The sequence below is a fragment of the Ovis aries genome, chromosome 7, assembly GCF_016772045.2.
Source record: "Ovis aries strain OAR_USU_Benz2616 breed Rambouillet chromosome 7, ARS-UI_Ramb_v3.0, whole genome shotgun sequence".
In the NCBI taxonomy this organism is placed as follows: domain Eukaryota; kingdom Metazoa; phylum Chordata; class Mammalia; order Artiodactyla; family Bovidae; genus Ovis; species Ovis aries.
The window spans coordinates 48,805,702-48,815,931 of NC_056060.1; the positions used below are offsets into that span (position 1 = coordinate 48,805,702).

The 10,230-nt window shown below is 44.5% G+C and overlaps 1 protein-coding gene across 1 annotated transcript; it reads right to left on the minus strand.

Moving 5' to 3' along the window:
• Positions 1–5,756: 5,756 nt before the first annotated feature.
• On the minus strand, positions 5,757–9,607 carry GCNT3 (glucosaminyl (N-acetyl) transferase 3, mucin type). Its single transcript, XM_027971780.2, has 2 exons — positions 9,376–9,607; positions 5,757–7,562 (listed from the first exon to the last, which is right to left on the minus strand). Exon 2 carries the CDS (start codon positions 7,509–7,511, stop codon positions 6,189–6,191), a length of 1,323 nt encoding a protein of 440 aa, XP_027827581.1. The 5' UTR covers positions 7,512–7,562; positions 9,376–9,607; the 3' UTR covers positions 5,757–6,188.
• Between the last annotated feature and the right edge of the window lie 623 nt (positions 9,608–10,230).

Below are 10,230 nucleotides of genomic sequence, written 5' to 3' on the forward strand. Positions count from 1 at the left end.
TGTATACATATATTCCCTATAAAACATTTCAAGAAGTTCATAGAGCACAATTCATAAAAGTTAACCCAAATATTCAGCAGCAGTTGAATGGGTAAAACTATGGTATATTCACATAGGGAATATCACACAGCAGTGAAAATCATTGAGCTTCGACTACATGCAACATAGATGAAACTCAAAATGTTGAGTTTAAGGAGTCATAAACAGAAGAGAACATACTACTTACAAAAAATTCAAAACCAGGTCACAGAGTAGTGGTGTTAGAGAACTTGGATCCACTTACCTGAATGTTGCAGAGCCAGTCCACTAACACAGGATGCTGATAAAGGAAAGTACTATTATCTGTGGGCTTCCCTGGTGGCTCAGACGGTAAAGAATCTGCCTGCAATGCATGGGACCCAGGTTCAATCCCTGGACCAGAAAGACCTCTTGGAGAAGGAAATGGCAACCCACTCCAGTATTCTTGCCTGGAAATCCCATGGACAGAGGAGCCATGAACATGTAGGCCTTAGGGTCACAAAAAAGTCAGTCATGACTGAGCAACTAAACAAAAGCAAGCAGACTGGGCAGCTAAATACGCAAAAGACCTGAAGTTCCCAACGGGTTTTGGTTTTTAAAGGCAAATTTGGAGGTGAGGGTTGCAGGATGTGTGATCAGGTTGGATGAGGTTTCAGGAATGTTAGTTGTCGATCTTCTGGTTCTACCAGTCTGGGGTCTATGATCTTGTGATCCTCCACCAGATGTGAGTCTTAGTTTCTGCAGGACAATTCAAAGATATGCATCAGACTGTTACCTCCCTTCAGGAGGAACTAGAAGTCCTCTGACTCCAATGTTCAAGCTCTTTCTTTCCACATTTACTTTCTCTAGTCATTAATTCGAGTCTGCTTTTTGAAATTTTAGGAATGCCTAGGGAGGGAAAGCTTTTCCTACAAACAAGAACTAGAGACACAGAAGGGCTTGTACCCAGAAGGGCCCTGCAGGGTCCTGCTGGGATTCAATGTCTGGTTATCTTTGCTGCAGCCTAGGTGGTAACTGGAAAAGGGACACAGGAGCCCTCTGGGTTGCTGGTAATGTTCTGGTTTTTTATCAGGGTTCGAGTTACACAGATTTGTTCACTTTGTAAAAATTATAATCTATATCTTTGGGATTTTTGTGCTTTTCCGTGTGTGTATGTGTACGTGTGTGTGTGTGTATGTGTACGTGTGTGTGTGTGTGTGTATGTGCACACACAGTTTCTCAGTCGTGTCTGACTCAGTCCCAGGGACTGTAGGCCACCAGGCTCCTCTCTCCACGGGATTTTCTAGGCAAAAATCCTGGAGTGGGTCGCCATTTCCTACTCCAGGGAATCTTCCCAACCCAGAGATAGGACCCACATCTCCCGCCTTGGCAGACAGATTCTTGTGCCACAGGAAGCCCCCTTTCTGTGTGTATATTATACCTAAAATAACTCCACAGACTCTACAGACCACCACATTGGCCCTCTATGTACATCTGAGCCCATCTATCCTGCCTTCAGTCCTGCTACTGTGGGTGAACTGTCGTCCATGCTTCCAACAGAGACAGGCCCTTTCTCCTGTGTGCTACATAATGACCCTGTCTTCTTCACTAGGCTGTCACTCTGGCAAGCAACCCATCTCATTCCTGCATCTTTTCCTCTAAACTAGATCTTTCTCATCAACCGACAAATATGCTATCACTTTTCTAATTTTTAGGACAAACTGCTCTTAACCTGCCATCATTTTACTTTTATTCTCCTTCTCTTGCCTTAAAGCAAAACTCAAAACATTTATCTATACTGGCCAAAGCCAGATTTGCTCTAACATTCTCTCTGAACCACCTCCAATCATATTCTCACCTCCAAACACCACAAAAAAATTGATCTTATCAAGGCCAGCTCTACGTTGTTAAATCCAATAGTTCTGTCTTCGTTCTCATCTTAAGCGATTTTCAGTGGCTTGGGGCACAGTCGTCAACTTCCTCATTCCCGAGTCGCTTTCTCCTTTACACTTCCAGAACCCTGCACGGCCAGTGGCTTTCCTTCTACCTCCCCAGCTGCTTCCCTCCAACTCTTCTTCTGTTGGTTCTTCCTTATCTCCGTAACTTCTGCATTTTAGAAGGCCCTCAGAACTCATCTGGGAGGCTCTTTTCTAGTTCTCTTCACTCCTTGGGGGCTCTCATCCCATTCCATGGCTTTGTATGATAAATAAACGGAGGAGCCCCAGGTTAAGTGCCTCCAGTCCAGACCTCTCTCCTGAACCCAGACTCCTGTCACAGTCATCCCCTCGGCATCTGTTCTCAGATGTCTAATAGGCATCGTCAATTTTATATCTTCAAAGTCAAACCCATGGTCTTCCCCTAAACAGCCACTCTTTCACAGTGTGCCTGTCTTGGTCCATGGTAGCCCTGTCCTCCTAAACTTAACACCTGAACAAAACCACTGGAGTCATCCCTGACGGCTCCACTGATCCTCATAAGCAAACTGCCTTTGTCCGCAAACTCTCATATTGAACCTTCAAAACATTCCCAGGATCTGACCACTTTGGCCATTTCTCCTGCTGCTAGCCGGGTCCTCGCCACTGCTGCTAGTGCTGGGATCAGCACGCTGGCCTCTACGCTAGCCTCCTGGCCCCACCCCCGCCTCCCAGCCAACCAGCCTGTCCTCAGTGCAGCATTCAAGTGTTAGATCCTGTCAGCCTCTGCTCGAAACCTTCCAGCGGCCTTTAATCTCTCTCAGAGAAGACAAGTCCACCCAATGGGTCACAGAGGCCGTCAGGATACACCCTCTTCCCCTGTATTCTTAAGTCTTCACCCCTCCCTTTCCTCTGCTCCATTTACACCCGTTTCCTTGTTGTTCCTTAAACATGACAGGTGTGTTCCTGCAGTCTTTCCTCTTGGCCTAGAATGTTCTTCCCCCATTTATCCTCACTGGTCATTCCTTCATCTCCTTCAGATGTTTACTCAAATGTTACCTTTTTCATTAAAATGTAACCTCCCTGACCTGACCACACTATTTAAAATTTTCCTCCCCACTGGAAGGTCTCATTCACTCCCTTCAATTTCTCTCTAGTATTTGCCTCCTAATATACATATATGTTAACTGTTTATAGGTGTTTTCCCACTAGTACGTGAACAACATTAGCATGCGAATCTCTGTTTTATTGACTACACTATCCCTGGTGTCAAGAACAATGCCTAGTAAATAGTAAGAGCTTAATTAACATTTGTGGAATGAATGAATGAGCTATTTCACTGCTTGTCATACACTCAAAGCTTCATAGAGATGGGAACTCTATCTCTGTCACGACTGGCCAACTAAGGGAAAGAAGTCACAGTAGGTAGACTGAACTTCAGTTCAGCTGAAGTACTTAAGGCAGGCCATGAATTTAATTATTCTGTCCATTTTTAATTCAAATACTTGTTCTCCCCACATAAATTATATCATCTCTTTCCAAACAAGATTTCCAAACTGCCTTTTCTTCCTTTCTTAAATTTTCACAAAATCAAGAAAAGAGGGCATATTGCAATGGGCAGAGTGTGCAGCAAAAATATAGTGATTAAAACAACACTTATCAACAGTCCACAAATCAAAAGAGGAAATTCAAGCTTTCTAAAGGAATACACACACAGTTGCTCAATTCATCAATAGGATGTTTCCTTTCCAGAGATAAGGTATAGAAACAGATATGAGAGAAGGAAAAATCAACAGATGGGTTGGTTTAATTGTACAGTTTCTAAAATACACTAACCCAAGGAGGGCGAAATTTGACCCTTCTGATATGAAGACCTTGTGTTTGTTATTAAATAAAGAGCATTTCCTGTTCACCTGAATGTGTAATATTTCTAGAGGAAATGTCAATGCTTGGAGAATTTCAGCAACTTGTTCCCCCAAAACGATAAGTTCACATTTTAATCTTTTTAATGTATTTATATAAAGACACATTTTTTCCCCACATGAAAATTTAAAGAGGAAGTTGACTATGAAGCCAAAGACCCAAGTTCTTTTTTCAGGACATGTGTACTTGGAAACTTTTCTGCCCCCTGGCAGCCCCCTCAGAGGGGGACCAAGGACATTCGAAAGGCTAATAGGTGGAGAGGTCTACAGTCATTGGTGCTAAGGACAGACCTTACAGGGCTCACTGCAGAGCAACTGACTACTCACCAGTCATCTCCATGATGAGAGCAAGGTGACAAGGACCCTGCGACAGTACAGGTAAGCTGGTGGTGGCACTGCCCATTTTCAAAGGAATACAGCCTTACAGAAGCAGTCACTAACCTAGAAAAGTCACTGTGCCAGACACAGTCATAGCTATGTCAGAGTACATGGAATGCTGGGGAAGCTGATTGTGAGAACACTCGATGAACTGACTCAAAATCAGAAAGGAAGAACACAGGCTCATTGCACGATCCAATTATACGAGTGAGTGAGTGAGTGAAAGTTGCTCAGTTGTGTTCCAACTCTTTGTGACCCCGTGGACTATACAGTCCATGGAATTCTCTAGGCCAGAATACTGGAGTGGGTGGCCTTTCCCTTCTCCAGGAGATCTTCCCAACCCAGGGATCAAACCCAGATCTCCCACATTGCAGGCAGATGCTTTAACCAGTTGAGCCACAAGGGAAGCCTAAGAGTACTGGAGTGGGTGGCCTTTCTCTTCTCTAGCGGATCTTCCCAACCTAGGGATCTAACCGGGGTCTCCCTCATTGCAGGCGGATTCTTTACCAACTGAGCCATCAGGGAAGCCCCAGATTATACAGACTGGTGTGTAAATCACTTTTCCAGAATGTACTGTAAGCAGAAAACCAGTTCTACCATATACAGGATATGCTTATCTGTTTACAAAGGATCACTGCCTCATCACAGAAGAATATAACTTGCAGCTAATTGCCTTCTGATAAAGTGAGATCTCCCTATAACTCAAACAGTAAAGAATCTGCCTGTGATGCAGGAGACCAGGGTTTGATCCCTGGGTTGGAAAGATCCTCAGGAGAAGGGAATGGCAATCCACTCCAGTATTCTTGCCTGGAGAATCCTATGGACAGGGGAGCCTGGCGGGTTACCGTCCGTGGGGTCGCAAAGAGTCCAACATGACTAAGCAACTAATAACAACCTGATAATTATCTCTGGAGCTTTAGAAAAGAAACTGTTTCACTGGGTAACATTTGTTGGGTAGGTGACCAGAAGGCTGAGGCAGAGAAGACACGTACAACACACACACACACAACTGTCTCCCACCCAAGGAAATGTATAAACCACAAAATCAGTGACCATTCCATTCACATACCTAAAGAAGAGTTTTGACTCCAGAGACATAAAGTTGGAGTGACCAGACCTAGTGTATTCTTGTTATCTAAATAATCCTTAATACTACAGGACACCCACCCCCCGCCAACTAAAATGAGTTCCAGTTTTGACAGTAAATTATATGATGACCTTACCTAATGGATGCTACAATCGTTGTTATGAAACATTAAGCTTTGGCTGTGAAGCTTGCAAAATTAGTGCTGTAATTTTCCTGTAAGGATTTGGATGGTCACATTGGTTAAATCACCCTGGCTTTTTTATTGGCAATGTTAACAAAACAAGGGGAGCATTCTTGTGCATCGGCCATTTATACAGCCTGCCATTATCACTAGGGAATAATGGTGATTCTCTTGCTGGCTACTGAGGATTTTGAATGTCACCAAGAGTTATGAGAAAAAGTCTCATGGTTTTATTTCTGGCTTACTAGACCAAAAAAAAAAAAAAAAAGAGGTAGAGATTTTAATCAGAAGCTATTTATTAAGTTAATAGTATAAAACAGAAGGCCTTCTGTCCATCAAAAAGTCCCCTCCCCACTACCAAGCCTAGAATTATTAGGAATGGGCACCTCCAGAGAGTGGAAAACTCAATACCAATTCAACTGAATTGGGAGGGTCTCCTCCCACACTTACCCAGACAGCTGGTTCTTATTATGAACTCAGTGATAAAGTGCATGAAGGAGCTATTGGAAGTGGGCTGAGTCAGTGTTCCCCCAGGGAAGTAGTCTGCAGGTCAGCATATCTACTCTCCACACTCCAAAAGCCGCCCTCTGACCCTGGGGGATGCCATGAATTCCACAGCCCCCGTCCCCCACCCTAAACAGTACCAGCATGCCCTGGCCCTGTTGGCACATGTCCCTGGCCCTCGGGTATCAATCTGCCCACAGTACAGCTCAAAGTTCAGTCCCATAGATGGCCTTATGGCGTAAATACTCTTCTAAGCACTGCAGGACGTTATCATCCACCCTTGGGTCAAACTTGTTTGCCAAGAGGTGATGGTTCTGGAGAATCCAGTGCAGGTCCCCAGCCCCATAAATGCAGATGGCCCGCTGATGGATTCCCGAGCAGGGTGCATAAGGTGCCCCCATGCTGACATCTCCCTCGTGGTCCTGCCACTTGACCAGCCTGGCGATGGCAGTCATGTCTGAGATGTGATACTTGGGGTGGTAGGGAACAGAGCCAGGCATCCATGGAGCACGCTGAAGGGTGGCCCAGAGGTGTTCGTCGGGGCTATAGGTGTCTTTGACCCATTCAATCAGTCTTTGGGATTTGGGGTTCTCTAAGACATGTTGGACAAAGGCTCGAGAAGCCACAAAATAGGCATTCCCAGTGAACATAGGTAAATTATCAGGGGGAGGGTCCTTCATCTTGCTGGTTAGGGACAGTCTGTCTGTCACCTCGTAGCGGTATTTCCAGCGAGTTTTTTTGTACTCAGAAGGTATCTCAGACTCCATACTGTTCTTCCCATTCAACATCTTGAGGGCCAGGACCATCTCGGCATTGGTCTTTATGGGGAAGTCTGTCCCGCATGTATTCAGTAAGTATTTCCATGGCACCGAGCTCTGGAGCAAGTCTTCCATACAGTTCAGGTCGGCCTGCACTCTGGACCAGGAGGCATAAACCACGGGGACCAACTTACTGGCCATGAAGACATTGGGGAAGCAGGAAATAATGGCCTTGACTGCCTCTTTGAAAGTTTCTGGGGACTTCACATCCACATGGACACAGTATATGTTCTGAGGGGCATACACAGCTCGCAGCAGCCGTTCAAAGTTTTCAATCTTCTCATGCACCACCATCGAGTATGCAATGGGGAAGTCTAGCTCTTCTTTGCTCAGTGGGAACTGTATGAACTTCCTTTGGGCCTTAAACTGCTCACAGTCCCTGGTTATGTTGAGGTAATAGGTGTCAGTGAAAGGCAACCGCTTCTTCTTGACTTCCAGGTTGTCCAGGAGAGCCTGGACCACTGCTTCCTGGTCCCCTCGTGTGATCCCAGAACAGTTGATGGATCTCTTTGCTGGCAGCTTCAGGTTCTTGTACAAAACGTCCCTACAACGCTGACTTTGGAAGTCCCTGGACTCCAGATCCAAGGAATCTACATCACATTTCAACCTGAGAGAAAGCCTCAGAGCAACAACAGCCAGCAGCATATAGCAGCCCAGGGCCCACAGATGATGCCCCCGGCAGAGCTTCTTCTTCCACCCAGTCATCTTCATGGGATGGGAGGTCAGTAGAGTTTGGGTACAGGGAAGGTGGAGGAGGAGATCCTTGGACAGAACAAAATGCCTTTAGTTACAAACTAATCCGGAATATCCTCAATGAACATCAAGTTCAACTCCAGAGTGATGGCAAAGATAGATTTCTTCTCTAGACAAATATCCTCAGTCAAGTCCTGCCTAGGACCCTTGTGGATGGAGATCTGTAACCTGACGCTGCAAACCAGCTGATCATGCTGGGACTGGAGTTAGGACCCGGCTCCACCTCCACCCGGGAGAGAGAAAAGGAAGCAACCCTGGGTACCTGCTGCTGTGGAGGAATACTGAGTAAGAGGAAGTCCCCACCCTTTATTCCAAGGAAGAGAGGACTTCTGCCTACACCTTACCACCCTGTGTCTAAAATAGCTTTTATCTGGAGGACAGAATTTGTGATTGGTCTAGACAGAAAAGACAGGAAGTTCACACTCTCACCTTCAGTTCTAGAAACCCAAAGTTCTTCTAAAAGATACAGTTCACTTCTTGGTCTTATTTGACAGTTCATATTTTAGATGCTTTCACCACACATAATTCACTGGTTATATATAGCATCTGCTGCTGCTGCTGCTAAGTCGCCTCAGTCGTGTCCGACTCTGTGCGACCCCATAGACGGCAGCCTACCAGGCTCCCCCGTCCCTGGGATTCTCCAGGCAAGAACACTGGAGTGGGTTGCCATTTCCTTCTCCAATGCATTAAAGTGAAAAGTGAAAGTAAAGTGGCTTAGTCGTGCCCGACTCTTAGTGACCCCATGGACTGCAGCCTACCAGGCTCCTTCATCCATGGGATTTTCCAGGCAAGAGTACTGGAGTGGGCTGCCATTGCCTTCTCCGGATATAGCATCTAGCCATGCTTTAAGAAAATGCTCTTAAACAAGTACAAAAAATTGAACATAATTCCAAAAATACATTATAGTCATTCATATAGATAACTCTCCGTTGACTCAGATTTATCATCTATCCAGGGACTTTCCTGGTGGTCCAGTAGTTAAGACTTCACGCTTCAAAGGCAGTGGGTGCAGGTTCAATCCCTGGTTGTAGAACTAATATCCCACATGCTGCATAGTGAGGCCAAAAATAAATGAATAAAATATATCCACACAAATGGAGAAGGGAATGGCAGCCCACTCCAGCTTTCTGAGTCAGAAATATTTCTTTATGTCGTCCCCTTGGATCTTCACAACATGCTTAAAACACAGTATTATTAGACCTCTTTCATAGAGAGGAAAACAGAAGCTAAATAACTTGCCAAATATCACATACTTATAAAAAGCAAATCTGGGACTCATCCATATTCCCTTGTCCCCGTGTGTGTGTGTGTGTCTGTGTGTGTGTCTGTGTGTCTGTGTCTGTGTGTGTGTCTGTGTGTCTGTGTGTGTGTCTGCGTCTGTGTCTGCGTCTGTGTGTCTGTGTCTGTGTGTGTGTATCTGTGTCTGTAAGCTTGATTCTTGTTCCTCCACCATAGTTACATTTTAAATACAATACAGGGTACTTAGAAACTGCTATGTAAAAAAATAAACAAGGTCCTACCATACAGTACAGGGAACTATATTCAATATCCTGTGACAAAACATAATGAAAAAGAATATGAAAAGTATGTCAATTTAAATGTCTATTTGAATCACTAGGATACTTAGTACCAAAGAAAACCAGATACTGTAGAGGGGAAGAAACTCCTAAAAGGTGAGAAAGAGAAACAAAATGTGACATACCCTTCCAGCAATAACTCTTTTCCCTTACCACAATCTCCTTTGATGCATGATTGTATCCACTTGAGGAATAACTTACGGAAATCTAAGAGGGAGGAAAAATGAACAATAAAGAAAACTCACCTTTAATCGCTTCTGTCCTATTTAGGGAAGATCTATTGCCACAGTGTGTTTCTTTTTCCAAGGGTCGGGTTCTGTGGAAGTGAACATGAGCATCATATCTCCTGGTCTCCTTTCAGCCTCTCCAGAATACGTTTTCTAACTTCCATAGGACATCCAAGAGACTGTGGCAGTTTCCTCCTTAATCTCTGTAAAGAGCAGCAGGTGCCTCCGTCACTCGCCCAGCTTCCTGCTCTCAGATAAGAGAGCAAGCTCAGATATATCATTCAGGATCATATTTGCAAGAACAAGTCACCAAGGGAGGTGAGCAAGCAGGAAAAAATGCTGGCAATGTCTGAGAAGGCAAGCAGCTATTTGATCCAGAACAGTCCAGTTTGTACCCATGCTCTCCTGCTGTAAAATCATTTGTAACAACCTGTCAATACTCATGCAAGAACCTGAAAGCTTTTTTCCCCCTAACAAGGAACCATGAAAAGATACCGGTGCGCCCTTGCCTTCTTTTGACCTGGAGATCAGAGGTCACTCCTCTTATGTTCCCTGAAGACTCCCTGAATTTCACTGAAGACTGAAGCAATAAAAATGACCTTCAAAGTTGTTTCTTTTGTTGTTTTATTTGAAGGGGAAAAGTAAAGCAAAAACCAGAGTTTGTTCTTTCATGGCAACTGCTCAAAAAAACAAACAAAAAATCCATTTGCCTTTCCATGACTGTTAATAATCTTTAGGCTGTAGGAATATCCTTGAGATTCCAAATTGTAGATCTCCCTCACTAATGTCTGAGACTCTAGGATTCTTGGCAGTCTGAACAAAGGATAACACCAAGAGAGTCCCATAGATGGTTTTGGCAATACAGTATGAAAA

Excerpts from the sequence above, each read along its gene's own strand:
- GCNT3 (XM_027971780.2), bottom strand. The coding sequence starts at position 7,511 with ATGAAGATGACTGGGTGGAAGAAGAAGCTCTGCCGGGGGCATCATCTG.